Source organism: Marmota monax, unplaced genomic scaffold (genome assembly GCF_021218885.2).
Source record: "Marmota monax isolate L192 unplaced genomic scaffold, Marmota_monax_Labrador192_F-V1.1 WCK01_AAM20220418_F8-fsc00012, whole genome shotgun sequence".
Classification (NCBI taxonomy): Eukaryota; Metazoa; Chordata; class Mammalia; order Rodentia; family Sciuridae; genus Marmota; species Marmota monax.
The window spans coordinates 12,860,571-12,886,911 of record NW_026695227.1 but is presented as its reverse complement, the minus strand read 5'-3'; the positions used below and the strand labels follow the sequence as shown (position 1 = coordinate 12,886,911).

At 36.2% G+C, this 26,341-nt stretch overlaps 1 protein-coding gene across 16 annotated transcripts in view; it reads left to right on the top strand.

Moving 5' to 3' along the window:
* Positions 1-26,341, top strand: part of Lmntd1 (lamin tail domain containing 1) — a 340,293-nt gene that overhangs the window by 303,013 nt on the left and 10,939 nt on the right. For all 16 annotated transcript variants that reach the window (XM_058576414.1, XM_046435441.2, XM_058576413.1 and 13 more), the window contains 4 exons: positions 9,417-9,603; positions 15,468-15,587; positions 21,394-21,611; positions 22,163-22,335. In XM_058576414.1, the coding sequence (XP_058432397.1) occupies positions 9,417-9,603; positions 15,468-15,587; positions 21,394-21,611; positions 22,163-22,335 (698 nt within the window). The remainder of the gene's footprint in view (positions 1-9,416; positions 9,604-15,467; positions 15,588-21,393; positions 21,612-22,162; positions 22,336-26,341) is intronic.

Below are 26,341 nucleotides of genomic sequence, written 5' to 3'. Positions count from 1 at the left end.
AATCTGAATTTGTTGATTTCTCCCTTGCAGTTCAGTTTTATTGTTTTTAATGTATTTTGAATCTTTGTTATTATATGCAGAAGCAATTAGGAGTGTTATATCTTCCCAATTCATTGATCCTTATATCATTATGAAATGACTTCCTTTATCCTTGGCAATATTCTTTGCTTGGAAAGCTATTTGATTTAATATTAATACAGCACTGAAGGTTTCTTTTACTAATATTAGCATGGTGTAACTTTTTCTGTTCTTTTACTTTTAAACTATGTGTTTATATTTGGAGTGCCTGTTTGGTTGATGGCATGTAGTTGGGATGGGCTCTTTTAGCCAATCTGACAAATCCATGTCCTTTAAACCACTTACATTTAAAGTGATTCTTAATATGATAAGGGTTAAGCCTACTGTTTCATTGTTTGTTTTCTATTTTTCTCAATTGTCTGTGTTCCATTTTTTCTTGTTTTTTTAATATTCCTTTGAATGGAGTATTATTAAAAATTCCACTTTACCTCCTTTGTTGGTTAATTAACTGTCATTCTTATTTTGGCAGTTGCTTTCAGGCTTATATGATACATCTTGAGCCAATAACAGACTACCTGCAAGTGGCCTTAATACTACTTCACATGTGGTCTAAGAACCCTACCATAGTATACTTTCATTGCTCCCCTCCTGGTCTTTGTCACACATTTTCTTTTTTATATGATATAAACTCCATACTATATTGTTCTCGTTTAGCCAATTAAACAATACATTTAAATAATATTAAAAATATCATATACACTATATTTACCTGATATGTTTGAGTACTCTTCATTGGGGGTGTGTGTGGGGGGGGGGTGTCTGTAGATCATGTTTCCAGACAGTATCATTATCCTACCATCTGAAAAGTTTCTCCTTTAATATTTTCTGCAGTGTAAAACTGCTTGTAGTAAATTCTTCCCTTAGTTTTGGTACCAGAAGAATTCTTGATTTTGTCTGTTTTAAAAAGATATTTTCCATGGATATAGAATTATATGTGGACAGTTTTTTCTTCAGTGCTTTAAAGATGTTGCTTCTTCTTGTCCACATTGTTTCTAATAAACATGGTGTAATCATTATATATTTGATCCTCTACTTAAACATGTCCTCTTTTTTCCCCTTCATGGTGCTTCAAAGATGTTCATTGGTTTTCAGAGACTTGATTATGATGTGTCTTGGTATAACTTTATTCAGATTCCCTATGCTTGGAGTTGTTGCGTTTCTTTGATTTACAGATATGTAGAATTTAAATTGGAAAAATTTTGGCTATTGTGTCTTCAAATATCGATCCCCTCCTTTTCAAAGGACTTCAATTACCCATCCATCGGACCACTTGGAGCTGTACCACATTTCTCTAATACTGTTATTCTCTTTCTTCTTTAAAAACAGTTTTTCTGTGTTCCTTTTTGGATAACCGTCCATTACTATATCTTCAGATTCACTAATATTTTCATCTACCACTAATCTGTTAATCCCATCTTGTATATTTTTCATCTCAGCCATATCTCTACATATTCTGTTTAATCTTTCCTGTAGCATTTTGAACAAAGAAAGCTCTTGTTTCTCACATACCATCACCAACCACCTCTGGGGATCGGCTGAAAATTTGACAGCAGAAGGAAAAAAAGGGGGGATTGTAGGCAAGCAGGAAATGGAGGAGACATGTTACTAGAATTTTCACTAGTTTTACATCAGTACCCTTCCTAAATATAAGACCTTTCCTTGGCTTCATGTTTAGTTCTTGATGCCCCATAAATAATGACAGTATATTAAGAAGGCTACCTTCCCGTCCATACTCCATCTCTGCTCCCAGGCAGTTCTACAGTCTACAACTTTAGAGGAGGAATGTTAGTAAACTCTGGATGAAATGGGCCTCAACAAGACAATGATAACCACATGAATACTTCTTGTCCAAAACAACCAATAAGTTTGCAAATATGCCCATATTCCCAAATCATTCTAAGCCCATTTATTCTTCCTTTGGGTGACTTAGAGCCTGGTGGTAGAAAATATATAAATTTATCTCTTCATTACATTAAAGATTTGTCATTAAGACTTTCATGTCTAAGAGTTCTTCTCTTATATTACCAGCGAATTGATTCAAGTTCCCTTATTTTTTCTAGATTTTGTCCTTTAAAAACTTAAGGAGCCCTTTCCAGCCAACACTACCCACCCAATGACAAGTGCAGGTGTCAACATAAAGAGAATTTTAGATAGAGGGTGGAATAATTGAAACTCTAAAGATAATTTCAGCAAATTGCTCAGTAACAGAAGCTTGAAAGCAGATAAATAGCATGGAGCTATCAAGAAGAACCCAGTGACCAGATAAATCAGTGCTTAAATAATGGAAAGTGAGTCTTAAGGGGGAAAAAAAGTGACATGGACTTGGGTCTTTTCAATCTTTACAAATTGGGTATGTACAAAAGCTACTGACAGGATGATTGGAACATCTCTCTCCACTCTCAGCCAATCACAAATTATGAGCAGAGGTCTCAAGTCACTTCCCCACTAAAAAATAAACAGGAAGAATGGCAGAGAAGAGAAAAAGATTACTTGTAAAGCAAGTGTGACAGCATATTGACCGTTTGCCTCCATGAATTTCCATGTATTACATAAAGTGTTTTCCTGTAACTTTAGGACTTAAATAAAAAAGAAAGCAAATGCATGCCTTGTTATGAACAATGTTTTGTTTTCTTTCAGACAAAAAATTTAACCTATGTATATACATAAAATAAAGTTTAATGAACAAGCAGTTACTTGACTAACAAAAAATTTTTAAAAAAATTTTTTTAGTTGTAGATGAACACAATATCTTTTTCATTTATTTATTTTTATGTGATGCTGAGGCTCGAACTCATTGCCCGGCATGGGCAAGGCAAGCACTCTGCTGCTGAGCTATAGCACCAGCCCCTAATGAAAGATTTTTGAAAAGCAACTATAAATATTCAATAATAAGTGATGAAAACAAAGAGGTAGCTGAGCTATTCCAAGGTCTTTTGTTTAAAATAAAAGTAAAATAATGATCATTTCCATGGGCAGAAGACATGAGTCTGTAAAACAAAAAATAAAAACATCACACAAAGAATTCAGTAACAGTAAGATGAGAATGAGATAGAAGAATACCAGGGATGTTACATTTAAATTTAAATAATGATAACACACACAAAGAAAAGACATGGTTCTATAAATTGCTCAAAATGAACCTCTATGAAAGAGGCATCTTCTCAGTGCAGGGGTGTAGAAAGTGAGGCCACTGTTTTGAATGGAATTTCATCACTAGGCCGAGAGAGTCCATAGGTGTGTACACCCTTTATTATCACAGTTCTTCTTCATGGAGAGGAAATACAGAGCAAAATCCTTATATTTGGAGCCACTTTTCTCCTCAAAATAGTTTGAAAGCAGCAGCAGAGAGGCTCAGAAGTTCATCAAAGATTTTGGCAGGATCACAGGACTTGGGTGAATGAGAATTGGCATTTGGGAACTGTCAAGAATGAGAGTCATCCCTCAAACACCCCCAGGTTTTCAGTTAGAACTCAGAAGGGTACACCCAATAGTAAAGCTATAATCAAAATAAACCAGTCTTGTGTCAAATCATTTCACACCCTGATTCAATTAAAGTGATTTTTTTTCAACTTAGATGTCTGCCAAAAGCAAAAATAAATCTTATCTAGAGTGAGAAAACATACAGAGCCTTAAATTATCTCTGCAGGTTTTTTTTTTTTTAATCTATGATACTAGATTTGTTTCAGTAAGCTGTGTCATTACTGTGACCAAAAAGACCTAACAAGAAGAATTAGAGGGGGAAAAGTTTATTTGGGGGCTTGCGGTTTCAGAAGTCTTAGTGAATAGATGGCTGACTCTATTACTCTGGGCCCGAGGGTTAAGCAGAACATCATGGAGGAAGGGAATGAAGGAGGAACACAGCTGAAGATGTGGTAATAAGGAAGCAGAGAGAGATTAAGCTCAGCTCACCAGGGACAAAATATATACCCTCAAGGCATGCTCCCAGTGACCTACCTCACTAGCCACAACCTTCCTGCCTACAGTTATCACCCAGTTAACCCATTAAGTGGATTAATGCATTGATTAGGTTAAGACCCTCATAACGCAGTTATTTCACCTCTAAATTTTCTTTTATTGTCTCTCACATGAGCTTTTAAGGGACACATTTTATCTAAACCATAACAGAACTATATAAAAAATAACAATGTGTACAAAAGATAAAAGTTAACCAAAATCCAAAACCAAATATGTACACCAGAAACAGGTGGAAAGAGATGCAGGTGTTGCAGATGTTATAGGACAACAACCTCAAAGAAACAATGACTAAACTATACAAGGAATTAAATGACAAGATAAAAATTTTGGCCTTAACTTGTAGATTAAAAACAAAAGAATAAAAACCCTTTTAGTACATGGGCTTATCAGTATTTGATATAGCAGAAGAGAGAATTATTGTAGTACATAATATTTTCCCTTCATGTCAGAGGCAGAAAATATCCATACTGATTCATAGAAAGCAAAGAGGTTAGAAACAAGCACACAACAGACAAATAGGGTGATATACATATATGTTCGTGTGTACATATATATGTGTATATATGCTGCATACATTTATATTTATATATTTATGATTGTAATTAGTAAAGTAGGGAAAAGATTGACATAGAACAGATTGATGGAATTTTCACCAATAGCAGAGAATTTTTCCAATAATGAAAGATATCAAGCCAAGATTCAGGAAGCACTACCAACTCATAGTGGGATAAAAGGCAAAAACCAACCTAAATAAATTACAGAAAAACTTCTAAAACAGAAAGCTAAAGAAAATTTTAAAGTCAACCACAAAAAATGACACTTATCTTTAAAGAAATAATAAAAATATTGGCAATTACTGTATCAATAGAAATAGACACTGGAATTAACCTACAATGAGAATGTTGGATACAAAACTATAGGCCAACTGGGCAATATCTCTCAATGATTCTAAAATCTTAGTCTATAAGATGACTTCTTTTGCTTCCCTAACAAATTGCCACCTAATAAATTAGGGACTTAAAGTAGGAGAATAACACCCATTTATTGCCACGCAGTTTTTAAAGTCATAAATCTAGATTGGTTCAGCTTATTTATCTTCTTAGAATTTCACAAGGTCAAAATCAAGATGTCATACAGCTGACCTCTTATCTGGAGGCTCTCGGACAGAATCTGCTATCATGTATCTTGATATTGTTAGCCACATTCAGTTGCTTATAGTTTTAAGACTAAGGGCCCCTTGCCTTGCTGATTATCAGCATAAAGTTTCTACAGCTCCCAGAGGTCTCTCCCCAGTTCTTACACATGGGTACACAGACCCCTTCATGTCAGAGCCAGAGATACTGCATTAAAACTTTCCCTTCTGCTGCAGTTCTCTTTTGATTCCAGGTAAAGCAAGTTTTCTAATTTATGTGCTCATTTTATTAGATTACACTTACTTGAATAATTCAGATTAATCTCTCCAGCTAGATCTATAAGTTTAATTATACCTGCCATGTAGCATAACATATTCATAGAATCTAGGGATTAGGGATGGATGTGTCTGGGCATCCTGCCACAAAGTGCAAAAGTCCAAAGACAGCTAACATTATACTGAAAAAGAAAATAAAGGAAGATTTATCCACAAACCCAAAACTTAATATAAAGCAATGTAAATGAAAAACGTTTTGTATAGGCATAGGATGGACAGCTAGATCAATAGAACAGATAAAAAGCCTTGCAATATTCAGAAACTCATCACATGACAGGTGGCATTAAAAATCAGCAGGGAGATTATGAACAATTTAACAAACATAGCTAGGAAAATGAACTCTATATGTATGAAACTCTCTCTCTCTCTCTCTTACACACACACACACACACACACACACACACACACATACACAGTCCCTTACTTAAAACAGTTCAACTTACAACTTTTCAAATTGACAGTGGTGCAAAAGCAACATGCATTTAGGAGAAACCAAACTTTGTATTCTGAATTTCAATCTTTTCCTGGGCTAGCTGGATGCCATATGATACTCTTGTGATTCTGGGCAGTGGCAGTGAGCCATCACTCTTTGGCAGCCATGTTATCAGAAGGGTAAACAAAAAAGCAGAAACTATAAAGAGAGAGTCTGATAAATTTTATCACAGTAAAAATTTTAGCGGTTTATACCATAAGACACATTTCAGATGAATATATTTAAAAAGGCTATCCTTGCAGAATTTATGTATGTATATATGTATTAAATACTATCAATTCTAGGAATCAATTATAAAATGCAAAACAACCTATAGGAAAGTGAACAAAATGATATAAACAGATAACTCACCAAAGTGGAAAATTGAGCAACCAATGAGATATCCTTTTGCACCTATGATATTGAAAAAAAAATTAAGAAGCCCCAAATTTGAGGTGTCAGTCAGGATATGGGGGATGAGGGGGAAGAGCATTTGTGTAAGTAGTGAGTGAAGCATGCACTATGAGCACGCTCAGCATGCATTATGCACTTGCAAGGAATTCTTTCTTATTGCAGCTTAAGCATGAGATACGAGGAAGGAAAAAGAGATTAAAGAGGCCGACAGACTAGGTAGGGCTTTGTTTCCATGTTGTGAAGTTAACTTTTTATCTGGAGGAAAGGGTGATACACTAAAGGATTTCTGGCAGGAAAATTCAATGTCAGGTATGAATCATATGAAGATTGCTCTGGAAGCAAAAGAGAATGGTTAGGAGCAGGAAGAACTGGAGAAAACAGGATGCTGCGATGATGTCACACAAGATGATGAGAGCCAAATAAAGATGGCAGCTCTACAGGTGGATGAACACAGAGGAAACCAAAGAGGCAGAAGGAACAGAACTTAGTCATGGAGGATAAGAGAGGGAACGCCATGGAAGTTTCAGGCATGGCCAATGGGAAAATTATGCAGTTCTCTTAAAGAGTTTTTCAGTTGGAAGAATAGATCACAACAGGCCAAAATGATGAGCTCAGAGTTACCTTTGGAGGCCTGTGGTCAGTTGTTACTACGGTTCTGAAGCTCAGCAGTTGTCAGGTAATCGATTTTACCATAGTGATCATTGGTATGATAATGATCACTGAAGCCCTGTTCATGGATAATACCACATCTACAGAGAGTGATGGAAATAAAAGAGGGCTAAAAATAGTTATGTCATGGGCTGACATCTGAGAGGTGATCAAAGAAGATAAATCTGAAAAGGGGCAAACAGGTAACAGAAGCAAAGCAAAAGGGGAACTTTCATAAAAGAGAGTCTATCTGGCAAAAGCAAATCCTTCAAAGACATAAAGATAAAGGCTGAACAGATACCACTCAACTTACCAACTTTGAAGGGCATTAGTCATCTGCATCTGTAGCAGACATAGGCAGTCGTGATTGAGAAGTGAGGAATTTATGATACAGTCTTTTCAAAAGCAGGTTTGGGGAATAGTATGACCTGTAAGGTGAAGGAGGGTTGCTTTGTTTTTGTTTTTCTTTTGTTTTTTAAAGTTGTAGCACTTTAAGAAAAGATATGTATTTGAGAAAAGATGCAGTCTAGAGGGAGAGGTTGGTGTTAAAGGATAATGAATGGATGGAGAGGCTGAAGCGGCAGAGAAGGAAGTCACCCAAAGGCTTCACGTTGAGTGGGAGAAGAGTCACTCTTCTACTGCAGAGTGGGCTGGAACAGAGAAAGTTATGTGGCAGTAATAAATGAACCTTCTTCTAACTGGGAAGCAAGAAAACAATTCTCTCTCATAGATGTATTTTCTTAGTAAGATTATTTGCTGGAAGGGATATGAACATGATTGGGGGTGGCAAAAGGCACTGTCTCAGCTCATGAAGAAGACAACTTGCTGTTCATCATGAAGAGAGATGCTAAAGGCCCAGGTGTGGCTGAAAAACCAATAATTTTTTGGTAGCAACAATCTGTGTATAGTGTGTGGGAGAGGGGTGGGGGGATGTTTTCTAGCAGTGCACACCCAGCAGGGTGTGTACAGAATGTTAAACAAGTTGAGTGATTGGATGAATCCAATTTGAGATCTTACTAGTTGAATGAGGCAGAGAGCAAGCACTAATTTTTATTGAGTGACCCTGAACATGAGAGTTAATCTCTCTAAACTGGTTTCCTGATCTATAAAATGGGACTAAAAATAGTACATGTCTCACTTGGTTGTAAGACTTAAATGAGATGATAAAGAGTTCCTCATTTTTTTTACTACTACTTTCAATTAGAAATATGTATGTTTTGTGAAAATTAAATAAATTGTGGAGAAAGATATATAAATGGAGATAGTGACAGATGCAGATATATTTTTCCCAGTGCCTAGTACTTAGTAGTATTGGTGATTATTATTGGTAGGGATATATTTTATTTTGAATATGCTGGTCCTAAGCCATCCAAGTGATTTCATAACCTGCTAATGGGCTGTGACCCACACTCTGAAAAATGCTGATACCTGGAACATACTCAGTCCTCAACACAAGGTGGAAGGTAAAAAATACCATCTTATGTTTGCATAATGTGTTCACTTTCCAAATTTGTTTTAATCACATAGTTGTAATATGAGGCGTCCCCAAAATGTCGTGTGTGCGACAATGCAAGCATGTTCAGAGGTGATATGATTAGACTATGAGTTGTAACCTGATCAGTGGATTATTCACTGATATGGATTAATTGAGTGGTAATTGCAGGCAAGTAGGATGTGACTAGAAGAAATAAAGTTTCTGGGAGTGTGACTTTGGGGTTTCTATTTTGCTCCTGGTGGAACTCTCTTTCTGCTTCCTGGTTGCCATGTCTTGACCTGCTTTCCTGCCATGCCCTCTGCCATGATGTTCTGCTTCACCTTGGGCCCAGAGCTATGGAGCTGGCCAATCATGGACTGATCCAATGAAACCAAGAGTCAATAACTTGTCCTCCTCTAAATTGTTCTTGTCAGATCTTTTGGTCACAGCAATGAAAAAGCTGAATTAAAGCAGTTGCTTCACAGTCACTGTATCAGAAGTAAACTAAAAGTTTTAACTTTTCTCTTGATCTGCTCTTGAGAATTTCATGTCACAATGGTTTCGAATTGAGCAGGAGGAAATTTAAAAAATTATAATCACACCTTCCTATGGGCATTCATACCCTGACTCTTACAGCACATTTTAAGTTTCCTTTAATTATCTTTTGTGAAACAGATCATTTTATCGTATCAATAAAGAAACAGAAATAAGGCATCAAGCCATTTGTCTTAGATTACAAAATATATGATTTCTATGTAGAACATGCCCAGTAGAATGTACAGCTTAGGAACAACTTCCAAAGCGTGTTTATTTTTCAGTTCTGAAAGTGAGCCAAAGACATTCATATCAGAAGGCACTTTTATAATCTTTGTGTTTTATTTTTCCAGTTCTCTTGGAGACATTGAAATAGCTGAAGTGAATGCCCAGGGTTTGTTTGTGAGGCTCCTTAACTCTTCCCCTGACAAGGAACTGGAGATTGGAGATCATATTCTCCAGCAGAATGTGAAGGGACAAGCAGTTTCTTTGTACCAGTTCCTTCCCAATATTGTCATGCAGGCCAATTCCACGGTGACGGTGAGTATGTGATAGGAATAGGAGGAACTGGAATTGTAGAGATAAAGTTCATTGGCCCCATCAGCCTGTGACTCCGTACCAGTGGTGGCATCTTCCCCAGATCTGTCCATAAAAAGTAATTATTTTTTGTTCTTGTTACTTAATTGTGCCACTTGATCTATCTTCTGGGTAAAAATTTATACCCATAATCAAAATTTCACAGCTTTCTTCAATTTAGTACATGATATCTCTTTTTTTTAATCATTTAACTATTAAAGTGGAGTTCCCACGAATTACGCAAACAAATCCAGGAAGCAAAGGATCAACTATACAGGGAGATAGAGGTTATAAAAAACAAGCAATCAGAAATCCTAGAAATGCAGGAAGCAATAAACCAACTTAAAAACTCAATGGAGAATACTACCAACAGAGTAGAACACTTAGAAGATAGAACATCAGACAATGAAGACAAAGTATTTCAACTGGAAAAGAACATAGACAGCTCAGCAAGACTGTTAAGAAACCATGAGCAGAACATCCAAGAAATATGGGATAACATTAAGAGACCAAACTTAAGAGTCATTGGGATACAGGAAGGTACAGAGCTCCAAACCAAAGGAATGAGCGGTCTATTCAATGAAATAATACAAGAAAACTTCCCAGACTTGAAGAATGAGACAGAATCCCAAATCCTAGAAGCCTACAGGACGCCGAATGTGCAAAATCATAAGAGATCCACACCTAGACACATTATAATGAAGATGCCCAACATACAGAATAAGGAGAGAATTTTAAAAGCTACAAGAGAAAGGAAGCAGATTACATTTAGGGGCAAGCCAATCAGGATAACAGCTGATCTTTCAACACAGACTCTGAAAGCTAGAAGATCCTGGAATAACATATTTCAAACACTGAAAGAAAATGGGTTCCAACCAAGAATTGTGTATCCAGCGAAATTAAGCTTCAGGATGGAGAATGAAATTAAAACCTTCCACGATAAACAAAAGTTTAAAGAATTCGCAGCTAGAAAACCATCTCTTCAAAACATCCTCGCCAAAGTATTACAGGAAGAGGAAATGGAAAATAACAATGAAAACCAACAGTGGGAGGTAGGACAGTAAAGGGGGGGGGAAATAATCAAAGAGGAAAACAAACAATGTTTAGTAACAGAAATAAACAAATATGGCTGGAAGAACAACCCATATCTCAATAATAACCCTAAATGTTAATGGCTTAAACTCACCAATTAAGAGACACAGGCTAGTAGAATGGATCACAAAACAAGACCCAACAATATGCTGCCTACAGGAGACGCATTTGATAGGAAAAGACATACATAGGCTGAAGGTGAAAGGTTGGGAAAAATCATATCACTCATATGGACTTCGGAAACAAGCAGGTGTGTCCATACTCATATCAAATAAAATAGATTTCAAGCCAAAGTTAATCAAAAGAGATAAAGAAGGACACTACATACTGCTTAAGGGAACCATACACCAACAAGACATAACAATCATAAATATTTATGCCCCAAAAAATGGTGCAGCTATGTTCGTCAAACAAACTCTTCTCAAATTCAAGAGTCTAATAGACCACCACACCATAATCATGGGAGACTTCAACACACCTCTCTCGCCACTGGACAGATCTTCCAAACAAAAGTTGAATAAGGAAACTATAGAACTCAATAACACTATTAATAACCTAGACCTAATTGACATATATAGAGTATACCACCCAACATCAAGCAGTTACACTTTTTTCTCAGCAGCACATGGATCCTTCTCAAAAATAGATCATATATTATGTCACAGGGCAACTCTTAGACAATATAAAGGAGTAGAGATAATACCATGCATCTTATCTGATCATAATGGAATGAAACTGAAAATCAACGATAAAAGAAGGAAGGAAAAAGCATACATCAACTGGAGAATGAACAATAGGTTACTGAATGATCAATGGGTTATAGAAGACATCAAGGAGGAAATTAAAAAATTCTTAGAGATAAATGAAAACACAGACACAACATATCGGAATCTATGGGACACATTGAAAGCAGTTCTAAGAGGAAAATTCATTGCTTGGAGTTCATTCCTTAAAAAAAGAAAAAACCAACAAATAAATGATCTCATACTTCATCTCAAAATCCTTGAAAAAGAAGAGCAAAACAACAGCAAAAGAAGTAGAAGGCAAGAAATAATTAAAATCAGAGCTGAAATTAATGAAATCGAAACAAAAGAAACAATTGAAAAAATTGACAAAACTAAAAGTTGGTTCTTTGAAAAAATAAACAAAATCGACAGACCCTTAGCGATGCTAGCGAAGAGAAGAAGAGAGAGAACTCAAATTATTAGCATACAGGATGAAAAAGGCAATATCACAACAGACACTTCAGAAATACAGAAGATAATCAAAAACTATTTTGAATCCTTATACTCCAATAAATTAGAAGATAGTGAAGGCATAGATAAATTTCTGAAGTCATATGATCTGCCCAGATTGAGTCAGGAGGATATAGAAAACCTAAACAGACCAATATCAATTGAGGAAATAGAAGAAACCATAAAAAGACTACCAACTAAGAAAAGCCCAGGTCCGGATGGGTATACAGCAGAATTTTACAAAACCTTTAAAGAAGAACTAATACCAATACTTTTCAAGCTACTTCAGGAAATAGAAAAGGAGGGAGAACTTCCAAATTCATTCTATGAGGCCAACATCACCCTGATACCTAAGCCAGACAAAGACACTTCAAAGAAAGAAAACTACAGACCAATATCTCTAATGAACCTAGATGCAAAAATCCTCAATAAAATTCTGGCGAATCGGATACAAAAACATATCAAAAAAATTGTACACCATGATCAAGTAGGATTCATCCCTGGGATGCAAGGCTGGTTCAATATACGGAAATCAATAAATGTTATTCACCACATCAATAGACTTAAAAATAAGAACCATATGATCATCTCGATAGATGCGGAAAAAGCATTCGACAAAGTACAGCATCCCTTTATGTTCAAAACTCTAGAAAAACTAGGGATAACAGGAACATACCTCAATATTGTAAAAGCAATCTATGCTAAGCCTCAGGCTAGCATCATTCTGAATGGAGAAAAACTGAAGGCATTCCCTCTAAAATCTGGAACAAGACAGGGATGCCCTCTCTCTCCACTTCTCTTCAACATAGTTCTCGAACCACTGGCCAGAGCAATTAGACAGACGAAAGAAATTAAAGGCATAAAAATAGGAAAAGAAGAAATTAAATTATCACTATTTGCAGATGATATGATTCTGTATCTAGCAGACCCAAAAGGCTCTACAAAGAAACTATTAGAGCTAATAAATGAATTCAGCAAAGTGGCAGGATTTAAAATCAACACGCATAAATCAAAGGCATTCCTGTATATCAGCGACAAATCCTCTGAAATGGAAATGAGGACAACCACTCCATTCAAAATATCTTCAAAAAAAATAAAATACTTGGGAATCAACCTAACAAAAGAGGTGAAAGACTTATACAATGAAAACTACAGAACCCTAAAGAGAGAAATAGAAAAAGATCTTAGAAGATGGAAAAATATACCCTGTTCATGGATAGGCAGAACTAACATCATCAAAATGGCGATATTACCAAAAGTTCTCTATAGGTTTAATGCAATGCCAATCAAAATCCCAATGGCATTTCTTGTAGAAATAGAGAAAGCAATCATGAAATTCATATGGAAAAATAAAAGACCCAGAATAGCAAAAACAATGCTAAGCAAGAAGTGTGAATCAGGCGGTATAGCGATACCAGACTTCAAACTATACTACAGAGCAATAGTAACAAAAACAGCATGGTACTGGTACCAAAACAGGCGGGTGGACCAATGGTACAGAATAGAGGACACAGAAACCAATCCACAAAACTACAACTATCTTATATTTGATAAAGGGGCTAAAAGCATGCAATGGAGGAAGGATAGCATCTTCAACAAATGGTGCTGGGAAAACTGGAAATCCATATGCAACAAAATGAAACTGAATCCCTTTCTCTCGCCATGCACAAAAGTGAATTCAAAATGGATCAAGGAGCTTGATATCAAATCAGAGACGCGCCGTCTGATAGAAGAAAAAGTTGGCTACGATCTACATTCGGTGGGGTCGGGCTCCAAATTCCTCAATAGGACACCCATAGCACAAAAGTTAATAACTAGAATCAACAAATGGGACTTACTCAAACTAAAAAGTTTTTTCTCAGCAAAAGAAACAATAAGAGAGGTAAATAGGGAGCCTACATCCTGGGAACAAATCTTTACTCCTCACACTTCAGATAGAGCCCTAATATCCAGAGTATACAAAGAACTCAAAAAATTAGACAATAAGAGAACAAACAACCCAATCAACAAATGGGCCAAGGACCTGAACAGACACTTCTCAGAGGAGGACATACAGTCAATCAACAAGTACATGAAAAAATGCTCAACATCTCTAGCTGTCAGAGAAATGCAAATCAAAACCACCCTAAGATACCATCTCACTCCAGTAAGATTGGCAGCCATTAGGAAGTCAAACAACAACAAGTGCTGGCGAGGATGTGGGGAAAAGGGTACACTTGTACATTGCTGGTGGGACTGCAGATTGGTGCAGCCAATTTGGAAAGCAGTATGGAGATTTCTTGGAAAGCTGGGAATGGAGCCACCATTTGACCCAGCTATTCCCCTTCTTGGTCTATTCCCTAAAGACCTAAAAAGAGCATGCTACAGGGACACTGCTACATCGATGTTCATAGCAGCACAGTTCACAATAGCAAGACTGTGGAACCAACCTAGATGCCCTTCAATAGACGAATGGATAAAAAAAATGTGGCATTTATACACAATGGAGTATTACTCTGCATTAAAAAATGACAAAATCATAGAATTTACAGGGAAATGGATGGCAATAGAGCAGATTATGCTAAGTGAAGCTAGCCAATCCCTAAAAAACAAATGCCAAATGTCTTCTTTGATATAAGGAAAGTAACTAAGAACAGAGTAGGGACGAAGAACAGGAGAAGAATAACATTTAACAGGGATGAGAGGTGGGAGGGAAAGGGAGAGAGAAGGGAAATTGCACGGTAATGGAAGGAGACCCTCAGGGTTATACAGAGGAGGGGGTAGAGAGAGAGGAGGGGAGGGGAGGGGAGAGGTGGGGAGGGGGGAGGGTGGATGATGGGAAAGGCAGCGGAGCACAACAGACACTAGTATGGCAATTTGTAAATCAATGGATGTGTAACTGATGTGAATCTGCAATCTGTGTATGGGGTGAAGGTGGGAGTTCATAACCCACTTGAATCAAAGTGTGGAATATGATATGTCAAGAAATTTGTAATGTTTTGAACAACCCACAATAAAAAATTAAAAAAAAAAAAAGAAAAAAAAGAAAAAAAAAAATAATAAAGTGGAGTTCCCTATTTCCTTACTGTAAATAACCATGTCCTTAGAAGACAAGACAAGAGATTTTTTTTTTTTTTTTGCAGAATAGGTAATTGTAGATGATGCTGGAAGATTCCCCATCTTTCCTGTGCTTTCCCTTAAGTCATGTGCAGTAGCTGTTTGGTGTGGTACACAGCTTGGTATTAAATATTTCATAGCCATTATATTTTAAAGCCTCACCTGAAGCCAATCACAGTGGCATGCACACACCTGTACTCTCAGCTACTTGGGAGGCTGAGCTGGGAGGATCACTTGAGCCTAGGAGTTTGAGGCCAGCCTGAACAACATAGCAAGACCTCATCTCTTAAAAATAAATAAACAGCACTAAAATCTCACCTATTGAGACAGGTTAAGTTGCAATGACCCTGTGACCTTCACGGGACTCTGCTGAGCCCAGCAGCATTCATCGATGTTTTCTTGCAGGTGTGGGCAGCAGCATCTGAAGCGAAGCATCATCCACCATCAGACTTTGTTTGGAAGGAACAAAACAAATTTAAAACAAGTCCAGATTGTACAACGATCCTGTGCAAACCCAATGGGGAAGTCAGTGTCTGGTTTGTAACAATAGTTTTTAGCAAACTGGATAGCCCTCTTTATGTCTCCTTCTTCTCTTAGCTTACTCGGCTGTTTTTCCATCCTGCAAAGCTTGAAGAGAGTCGGCACTAAATGCCATAACACATCAGGCAATCAATCCAACAGCACCCTCTTTCCAATGTCCAAGAAGAACTGCACAAAGAACTGCACAAATTTGACAAAAAATGATTTTGATATCCCATATTTCTAAGAAACTACTTCAAATTTCAGAGTCCAGGAAAATTTTTATTTGTGATATTAGCTTGATGAGCAGGGTAAGGAGGGCACTACATAACAGTCTATTCATTTAATCATTTTTCTGATATTTATGGAGCTTCTATACTCTTAGGGCTGTATTAAGTGCTGGGAATATAACTTAAAGAAATGTGATCTGCTTCCAAGGGACCAATATCCTTATAAAAACTTAGTCTTAATTTGAAATGATTATACTTTGTCCACTCTAAAATTAATTGTACTATAAATAGCTTTGTGTAATTTGTTTCTAGTACTTGATAATTTTATACTGCAATTTTATTTTTCCCTGGTATAATAGCATCATAAATATATATCCACTGACATACTAATAAAATTTAAAGGTATGTTTATATGAAAACAAAGTTATTCTTTTTTCAAAATGGTTAGATTTTTCTTAAATATTTGCCTTTTTTTCTTATCCTTGGTCTCATGGTGTCTTATAACTACTAACCCACACAATGTATTGATCGGATTCTCTCAGCTTCTTTCTTGCTCCATCACCACTGGACTTTCCCTTTAGAATACTTGGCTAATTTATTAAGAGCCATTTTATGCCTTTCTGTGAGATCAGTTTTCATTAGATGGGGAGAGCACTCACCAGATGTCATTTAGCAGACTTTATTCAGTCCACTCTAAGTCCCTTTATGGGTTAGAATTGAATTTTATACTACTGATAATAATTTTCACTATTTGGGAAGAAAAAAATTATGCAAGCTAAGTTATTTCCTCAGCCTCATGAGAAATCGTTAGTAGAGCCCAGATTAGGATGAAGGGAGATCCCAGCTCAGAACTTTCATCACATGTATCCACTTCGTAACCAGGTTTGTGGCTTCTGCTTAGGTGTGCACTGTTCCAGGTGATGGGTGCTGAATCAGACAGACCAAGTCCCTGAGCTCCTGGAATGTGCACCTTATAAATTGACATTCCCTGCCACTGAATTAGACTGTGTCCTTAGACTGTTTTACTTGCTGGTTTGAACTACTTTGATTGGTTTATTTTGAAGATATTTACATACATATGTTATCTGTCAGGCAGGGTGGCATGTGATGTAGAACTATATGTGATATAGTCCTTTTCCTTAGGAGACACAGAATTTTTTTAAAGTAGAAATTGAATTAGCCAGAAATAATTGCAATGCTGTGAAACAGTACTTAAAGAGAAATATGTGCACAGAGCATGACAGCCCATGTCACAGATGTCAACAAAGGAGTGTCAGGAAAATTGTTCACAGGAAGAAACACTTGTCCTGAGTCTGTGAGAGGGAGTTTGCCCAGCTGCCCTTAATCTGAGAGGGATCTTGCCCAATTCCACCTCCCTCACTGTCCTCCTCATGCTGTCTGTTCTAACCACTCTGTCCTTCATTACATTCATTCCCCAGTTCTCACTGCTTCTTCAAGCCACAGAGCCTTTGCACATGCTTTGCTCCTTCAGAGATTCTCTTCCTCACCTTTTTTACCTATTAAATCCTTCCTTCCCTTCAGACCTTAGCAAGACTTTTTCCCCCTAGAGTCACATCCCGTTGGAATATGCCACTCATAGTAAAGCAATAAGTAGTATTTAATTCATCTAGAAAATATTCCCACAAAACAAGCTGACATGTAATTTTAAATCAACTTGAAACTCTAATATAAACACAAAGTTCTTTTTTCCTAGCTATCTAACTATAATAATGTGTGTGTATATATATATAAAATCCATCTTTGGGGAAAGTCACAGAGCCAGCCATCTTCTGTCTACAACAAAAGAAACTTACACAGACCTAAATATATCCTGTTTCTGAACTTGCATAATACTATTTTAAAAAGAGAAGTTACATTAGAAGTCAACCTTTAAAAGAAACCTAAGTAAAGTATGATTTAGACTACTTTTTAAAAAATATTTCTTTAGTTGTCAATGACCTTTATTTTATTTATTTATATGCAGTGCTAAGAATCGAACCCAGTGCCTCACACATGCTAGGCAAGCACTTTACCACTGAGCTACAAATCCAGCCCCTGATTTAGACTACTTTTTTTGAGTTACTGATATGACAAAAGTTAAAATTTAATATAACTACAAACTTTAGGGTGTAGTATAAAAGTAGATTTTAGTTTTGCTCTTCCATGAATTAATTATGCAATTTTCCTTCTATTTTCTCATCTGTAAAATAAGAGATTATATGATATAATCACTAATAGTCTATGAATATATGGATTTTAAAAAAGGGCTAGACTTTTTCTACCAGGTACACTGTTGTCCCACAGGATTTATAGCCCCTGCACTCTATGCCGACAAACTAATAGATGTCTAATGGGGGCGATGGCCACCATCTCACTGGGGAGTTCTTCTTCCTGCCCAGGAGAATGTAAGCCACCCTAAAACTTAAAGTCTCAAATAATTAGTGAATAGCAAAACACAAATATTCAGAAATATATTTAGAAAAGCAAAGCCCCTGATAGATCTAGTCCACAAGGGCGCTGGAACTAGATACAGAAAAGATGGCTCTGGTGCTTTATTTAAGGGGGTACAGCAAAGGCAGGGATAAAGTTACAGGGGTGGAGTCTTGCTTCCTGATGTCTGACAGTTGGCAGGTTGATTGACATCTTGGCAGGTCACACCCATCTCAGATGCTGTGTGGACCATGGCAGAGCAGAATAGAAATTCGCATTGTCCCTGGGCAACTGACCAAGAAAATGTCCACTGGTAATTCCCAGACACCAGATGTTTCTATCCACTAGGCTTCCATGCGCAATGACCACATACAACCCATGGATGGATGTCTTAGGTTTGTTCAGTGGTATTTTCCCAGTCCATCATTCTGCATTGGAGATCCAGATGTGGAACAGATCCCTCGTAGGCAACTCACTGAAGACCTCTTTATAGATACACTATTTTATTGATTCTCAGTAATTCAAGTATTTTACAAAGGAGGGAAACAGGACTTGGAAAGTTAGATGTCTTGCTCCAGGTTTTATGATTAGTAAAATGACAGAATTTTTTTAAAAATCACATATTTTAAGAATTTTTATGTAGTACTGAAAATAGCCTACAGTATTCCTAAGACCAACATTCAAGAGGGGAGTTTCCATTTTATCACAGTATCATTATAGTCATCAGATATTTTTAAGTCTTTACAATTCAGGGAGAAATAAAATATTGCTCTTGCCTAGGAAAGGCATGCAATGTAATTAAGAAAGATCACACTAAAATGATCACAAATTTATTTTCAAAATAAATGTGTATGTCTCAGCTATTAAAAGAGGGAGGATCTCAAACTGATGATCTGCCGCAACTCTGGGATTTTCTTGCTGTTGTTCATAAAAACAAACTTTTAAAAATATTACATGTCCTCATTCATTTTTCGTAGCCTCACCCAATTTGCTTGATGTTATCTTTATGTCTATTTAATTTGTCAGGCCAACCAGAGGCTTTTTTAAATGATAACAGCATAAAGCAGAAACCTGTAATTGTATAAACTAAAAACAGATCACAAGAATAAGTAGAGCATTGGGGTTCATTTTGATGCTTAATTTTCTCTTGTTGAATAAAGATATAATTGTTGGTCACTATGCAGGAATTTCCTGAGTAATTTTTGCACATATTCATTGTCCAAATGCTTCAGGAAACTAAAGCAAACTCCAGCTTTAGTGTTCATGGGACTTCCTAACTCTCACTTAGGATTCTAGCTGGAAAACATGTGTTCTTCTCCATGCCTTTGGTTTTACTATCTATTTCTCCATCTCAAAATATGGATATACGTATAATGTTGTAAATGTTTAAAGTTTTAACTTATGAATATTTCAACTACTTTCTGCACAGTTCTTTATAGTTATGAAATTCAGTAGCTTAAATGAATTTCAAATACTCTTGTAAAGCAATGCCCCACTGCTACTCTCCCCATTTTATATATGAGAACACAGTCCAAGATAATATGTGGCTGACCTGATTGAGATTATGAAGAACTGGCAAGTAAAAGCAGATATCTTCCTAGATCCTTCATTAAGTAATTCACTAATCCACACACAGTAGGTAAATGACATTATACAGATTGGTTTTTAAATTATGTTGCATCTTATTTTATGGCATACATAAAGATCATCTCAAAATGGATAGAATACCTTAATGTAAGACCTGAAACCATAAAACTCCTAAAAGAGAACATAGTGGGAGAGGTCCTGGACATTGACTTTGGCTATGATTTTTTGGATATCACACCAAAAGCTCAGGCTGCAAAAACAAAAACAAATAAACAGGACCATGGCAAACTAAAAAGCTTCTGCACAGCAAAGGAAACAATCAAAAAATTAAAATGGCACCTTATAGATTGGGAAAATATATTTGCAAATCATAATGTGATAAGAGGTTAATAGCCAAAATTTATAAAGAACTCTTATAACCCAATAGCAAAAAAACAAATAATACAGTTTAAAAATGGGCAGAGTATCTAAACAGACATTTCTCCAAAGAAGACATAAAAGTGCCCAATATATTTATGAAAAGGTGTTCCACATCACTAACCATCAGGGAAATGCAACTAATAACCACTATAAGATACTACCTTCCACCTATACAGGTGACTATTATCAAAAAGCAAGAGATTGATGTTGGTAAAGGTGTGAGAAAAGGGAAACCTATTACACAGCTGGTGGGAATGTAGATTGGCACTGCCATTATGGAAAATAGTGTGGAGGTACCTTTAGAAATTAAAAACCAACTACCACATGACCCAGCAATCCCTCTTCCAGATGTATACCCAAAGGACATGCAATCACCACTTAATAAGTTATCTACACTCCATGTTTATTGCAGAACTATTCATAATACCAAGATATGGAAACAAATGCCCCTTAACAAATAGATGAAGAAAATATCACACACATACACACACAGAGGAATATTATTCAGCCTTAAAAAAAAAGGATCTTGTCATTTGCCACACACGGATGGATTCTAGTTACCAGGGGGAGAGATAAATCAAAGAATATAAAGAATATAAAATATAAATTAAAGAATATATATAGGATGAAAAAATCAAGAGATTTAATATAAAACATGAGGACTACAGTAAACTTGTATTTATTTGTAATGTTATTTTTGTTAACCCATTATTAAATCCCAAGTTTTCAATTCTGAAAATACTTCAATGAATTTGACAGATACATTAAAATATGTTGAAAATGATAACTTATAGCTTATATATTATATAAATAATACTGTATTTTATATCATTATAATTACCTTACAGATTAATTATATAATAAATTATATACTATAGTTTTATGGCATGATGGGACAAAATGTATTAAATAAGTGAAATATAGTTGCTGTTTTCATAGAAAAAGCCATTACATGAAATGATAGTTAATTTGCTGTCTGATGGTAACCATTTTACTATCCATACATATCCCATAACATTATATTGTAAACTTCAAATATACATAATAAACCTTATTTTAAAAAATAAATTATATGGCACTGAGTCTGTGACATTAAAAATGTATCATTCCAATAACATTTACTATTAATAAATCGTTTTCATTAGGCTATTGCTTGGTACACTCCTATTCACTGGAAGCAAGCATGGGAAAAATTGGAGACTGACATTGAATTTGACAGATGTTCAGTCGTAACTCCAACATTCAGAAAGCATGTTTTTCAGTGGACCACACCTGCAGCTGCAGTAACTAAAGAAAACCAAGATCAATCTAAGGGAGATACCTCAACATGTCTAGTAGAACAAAGTCCACCTTTTATTAAGAGGTAAAGGATATTTTGTTTTGTTTGTTCTATTGGGTGATCCAAAAATTAGTAACTGAACACATGGGAATGACTGGGTGAAAGATATGTGATGAATAAGTAATATGTCAACCATGGTTAAGAAACTGTTTTGAATAGGAGCCATGTGAGAATCATAAAAACAGAGGGAGAAGTTTTATACTTGTAGCAATGAAGGCTGACAGTCTTCAGTGGGTCATGTTGAGACCAAGCCACTTAATTTTTCCTTCACACTGTTATTCAGGGAAAGGATGCTGCCAGGGTGAAGAGGTGAGATTGTCCCCAGGTCTTTAGCAGTGCTTAGGAGGAGAGAGAGATATATATCACTTAGGCATTTAATCTTGGATCAAGAGGTTCAGAATGTCATTCATTTGTATGCAAATATTTCTGGTTGTATAATAAATATTCTGCCTACAAAGTCTAGAAAAGCCATGTTTTCTTGGTTTTGAATCATATTTTCACTTTAATTACACTGTCAACACTAGTGCCACAGCATAACATACCTTTTGGGTTAAATTTATAATTTTCTTTCTCAGAGAAAAGGAAATCCCACCGAGTCTTTTCCCCAATAGAAGCCCTTGGGGCCACAGTCCCTCTGTTCCTGCACATCCTTACTGTCCCCTGATTGACCCGTACAACATGTGCACTACTGGAAGCAACTTGGAGAGACAGCCCAGGTGTCAGTCAACCAGACCTGATCCAGCCCCAGGTAAATCAAAAGGATATTTATTACACTGGAGAGCAAGGAATGTGTGTGTTTTTAAAAACCTTCAGATTCAGATCTTCAAGCAAGGCTCTTAAAAAAAAAAAAGTATTGTAAACCAATCACATTTACTGTAGCTCAGCGTCTTCCACAGTTCCTGATAAATATCTGTTGAACTAACAAATGGATCAAAAGAACAGCATGACCGCATAAGTATGTAAGATTCTTGAAGCTTGGAGAAAAAATGTATTTTATTTTTTCATCAAGCAAGAAAAATACATCTTACAAGTTATGCTGTACTAAAAATACCCATCTTTTCCCAAAACAACAGTATTAATCCCAAATTCTGATTCACTTTCAATCATAAAGTCCCATAAATAAAGCTTTTTGAGTTGGTGTTATTAACCTGGGATCTGGGAATGTATTCCCCCAGAAGTCCATGAACCTGTTAAACTTAGTAAAAAATGTGTGCCTACAGGATTCCCCCCAACCCACCTCCAGGGAGAGAGTCTATGAGGTTCAGTAGATGATCGTAATTTAAAAACAAAAACAAAAACCTGGATGAGAAGAACACAATGCCAAAAGACACAATAATGGTCAAAGCAACTGTATTTGCAATACACTAAAACTAGAAGCAATCCATTGTTCATCAACAATATAATGGATAAATTATAAATTATTTATACATAATGAAAATGAATGAACTATTGCTACATGCAAGAATGTCAATGAAGTTCATGGGCATAATTTCGAGTAACAGATGTCATACTGAAAGGAATGTGTATTGAGTAATCCCATGTATGTGAAATTCAGAAACATACAAAACTGAACCATGGTGTCAGAGACCAGAATAGTAATCATCTCCAAGAAAAAGAAGGAGTACTTGAAAGGTACCAGACAGTGCATCTAGAATATTGACAGTGCTTCATTTCCTGATCTGAGTAGTATTTACTAGTACATGTCATGTTTTCAAAATGCTGTGCAATCATGATTTGTGAACCTTCTTGCATGTATGTTATACTTAAAAATTATTTTTAAATTTTTGATGACAAAAAGAGAAAAGGAAGAAAGCATTGTTATAGTAATAAACACTGATAGCTTATACCCTGACAAGAAAGAAGTACATTGATTAAAATCGCTCAAAACAAACATTAATGATATGAAACTTATTTAGTGTAGGAAAAGAATAGAATAAATCTATTACTGCATTACAATGTATTAGGAGTTCATTATAATATAGTTTGTCATATAGTTCTGCCATTTCCAGGAATACCTTGTGGTAGAGATGGCTAATTGGTGCCCCCAAACCATTGCTTGTTTAGGCACAGGACCCAGAGGCCAAGGAAAACCTGGACACATTGACACCAAGAATAAAAACTGTTTTTCTCACCTCTGCTGCAGCTAGCAGAACCATGTGCCAACATTCTATATGATGGAATGTGGATAGAAATTTTGTATGCAACATCTGGATCATGTTCTTGGAGTTTTAGCTCCCCTGTGTTTTCTCTGTGGCAATGATAGCAGGGTCTGGAGCTGCCTTCTTCAACTCAGAGATGAAGCCATGTGTTGAGGACAGAAGAGCCACCTTAAGTGCCCTGTTTTGGCACATCTCCAGGATGTTAAATGAGAGAGAAACAATCTTGTTTAAGCCATTGTTAAGTTGGATCATTGTATCTGAGCCAGATGGCCCACACAACATTGCTGCCACTTAAGATTTAGTTTCACTTAATAGGCTCCTGGTTAAAAAGAAAGCAAAAATCACAGTTAGAACAGACGTTTTTAAGACAATTAGGTAAATTTAAATATAAAATGAGCATTAGACATCGAGTTATTTTGTTAGGTGTGTTAATTGCATGTTGGTTGTTCTTAGATTCATACAGAAATTTTTACATACTTACTAATGGGTTGGTGTGTAAGTACAGACATATAATGTGAATATGGTAAAATATTAATGGCTGAATATGGGTGTTAAATATACAAATATGGTTGTATTATTCATTGATATTTTCTGTGTGTTTGAAATTTTTCATAATAAAATTTGAAAAGATAGACAAGACAGACATTTTGGTAGAAAAGTATGCACCTGGAGCTAGTTGAGCACAAAGGCCTGGCACTGAGTGCAACATGAAAAGAACCACACTAAGGAAGGATTGGGCCCTTTCCCAAAGCTGATATGTTTGCCCAGTATTGACAGTTTTGTTCCTAGACCCAGAAGCACAGGCTTTCTTACAGAAATTAGTTTGCAGATCTTGGACAACTTTGTCAGTCTCCTTCTGTACCTCAGGTTATGGAAGAAATGAGTCTGAAAATAGTATTTGACAGACATTAGAGTTGATTACTGAATGCACTTTACTGCACACTTTTAATGCATTTGCCTATCATCTGTGATCCATGTTGTACAGTGCAGTGGGATTTGTTTTAATTGGAGACCCTACAGCACTCCTAACTTCAGTGTAGATGTTATTATAGTAATAATTATAATCATTTCTCTTTGTTTCTGAAGGTTACAGAACCCCATTGCAAAAGCCAACCTGTTAGAAAATCAATGAAACTAGAACATAGATAGCCTAACGCAGGAATGAAATGAGGATGTATCTCATCAGTGTAAGCTCTATATTAAGATAACAATTATGGAAATTTATTTAAATCGGACTGTGGACAATTGCTCATTACACTTCAATGGATCTGGCTTTTCTATCTTGAGATCACAGTATTTTTTTTTCCATAAGAAATTGTCAGGTGTGATGGCACTTGTCTGTAATCCAAGCTACTTGGGAAGCTAAGGTAGGAAGATCACAAGCTCAAGGCCAGCCTTATCAACCTAACTCAGTGGTAAAGCACCCTGGGTTCAACCCCCAGTACTACTAAACAAGACAAAAAAAAAAAAAGAAAGAAAAGAAATTACTTCCAATACAGGTTTGATATAAATTTTGTCTTCAGATCAGTATCTGTTCTGTTCATCCCTGTTCGTATTTCATAGTTTAATTTTTTTTCAGAAGAGGAATTTGGAATGTCTAATATCATATTTCTATGACTTGGCAGAATATTAGCCAATATTATATTTGTATATATGGCATTATTATTCAATAACTTGAAATTGTTTGAATCACTATATAGAAATTTTTTTTTAATTTTTTATTGTTGGCTGTTCAAAACATTACATAGTTCTTGATATATCATATTTCACAATTTGATTCAAGTGGGTTATGAGCTCCCATTTTTACCCCATATACAGATTGCAGAATCACATCAGTTACACATCCATTGATTTACATATTGCCATACTAGTGTCTGTTGTATTCTGCTGCCTTTCCTATCCTCTACTATCCCCCCTCCCCTCCCCTCCCCTCTTCTCTCTCTGCCCCCTCTACTGACATTCCTTTGTCCCCCTTATATTATTTTTCCCCTTCCCCTCACTTCCTCTTGTATGTACTTTTGTATAACTCTGAGGGTCTCCTTCCATTTCCATGCATTTTCCCTTCTCTCTCCCTTTCCCTCCCACCTCTCATCCCTGTTTAATGTTAATCTTCTTCTCATGCTCTTCGACCCTACTCTGTTCTTAGTTACTCTCCTTATATCAAAGAAGACATTTGGCATTTGTTTTTTAGGGATTGGCTAGCTTCACTTAGCATAATCTGCTCTAATGCCATCCATTTCCCTGTAAATTCTATGATTTTGTCATTTTTTAATGCAGAGTAATACTCCATTGTGTATAAATGCCACATTTTTTTTATCCATTCATCCATTGAAGGGCATCTAGGTTGGTTCCACAGTCTAGCTATTGTGAATTGTGCTGCTATGAACATCGATGTAGCAGTGTCCCTGTAGCATGCTCTTTTTAGGTCTTTAGGGAATAGACCGAGAAGGGGAATAGCTGGGTCAAATGGTGGCTCCATTCCCAGCTTTCCAAGAAATCTCCATACTGCTTTCCAAATTGGCTGCACCAATTTGCAGTCCCACCAGCAATGTACAAGTGTACCCTTTTCCCCACATCCTCGCCAGCACTTGTTGT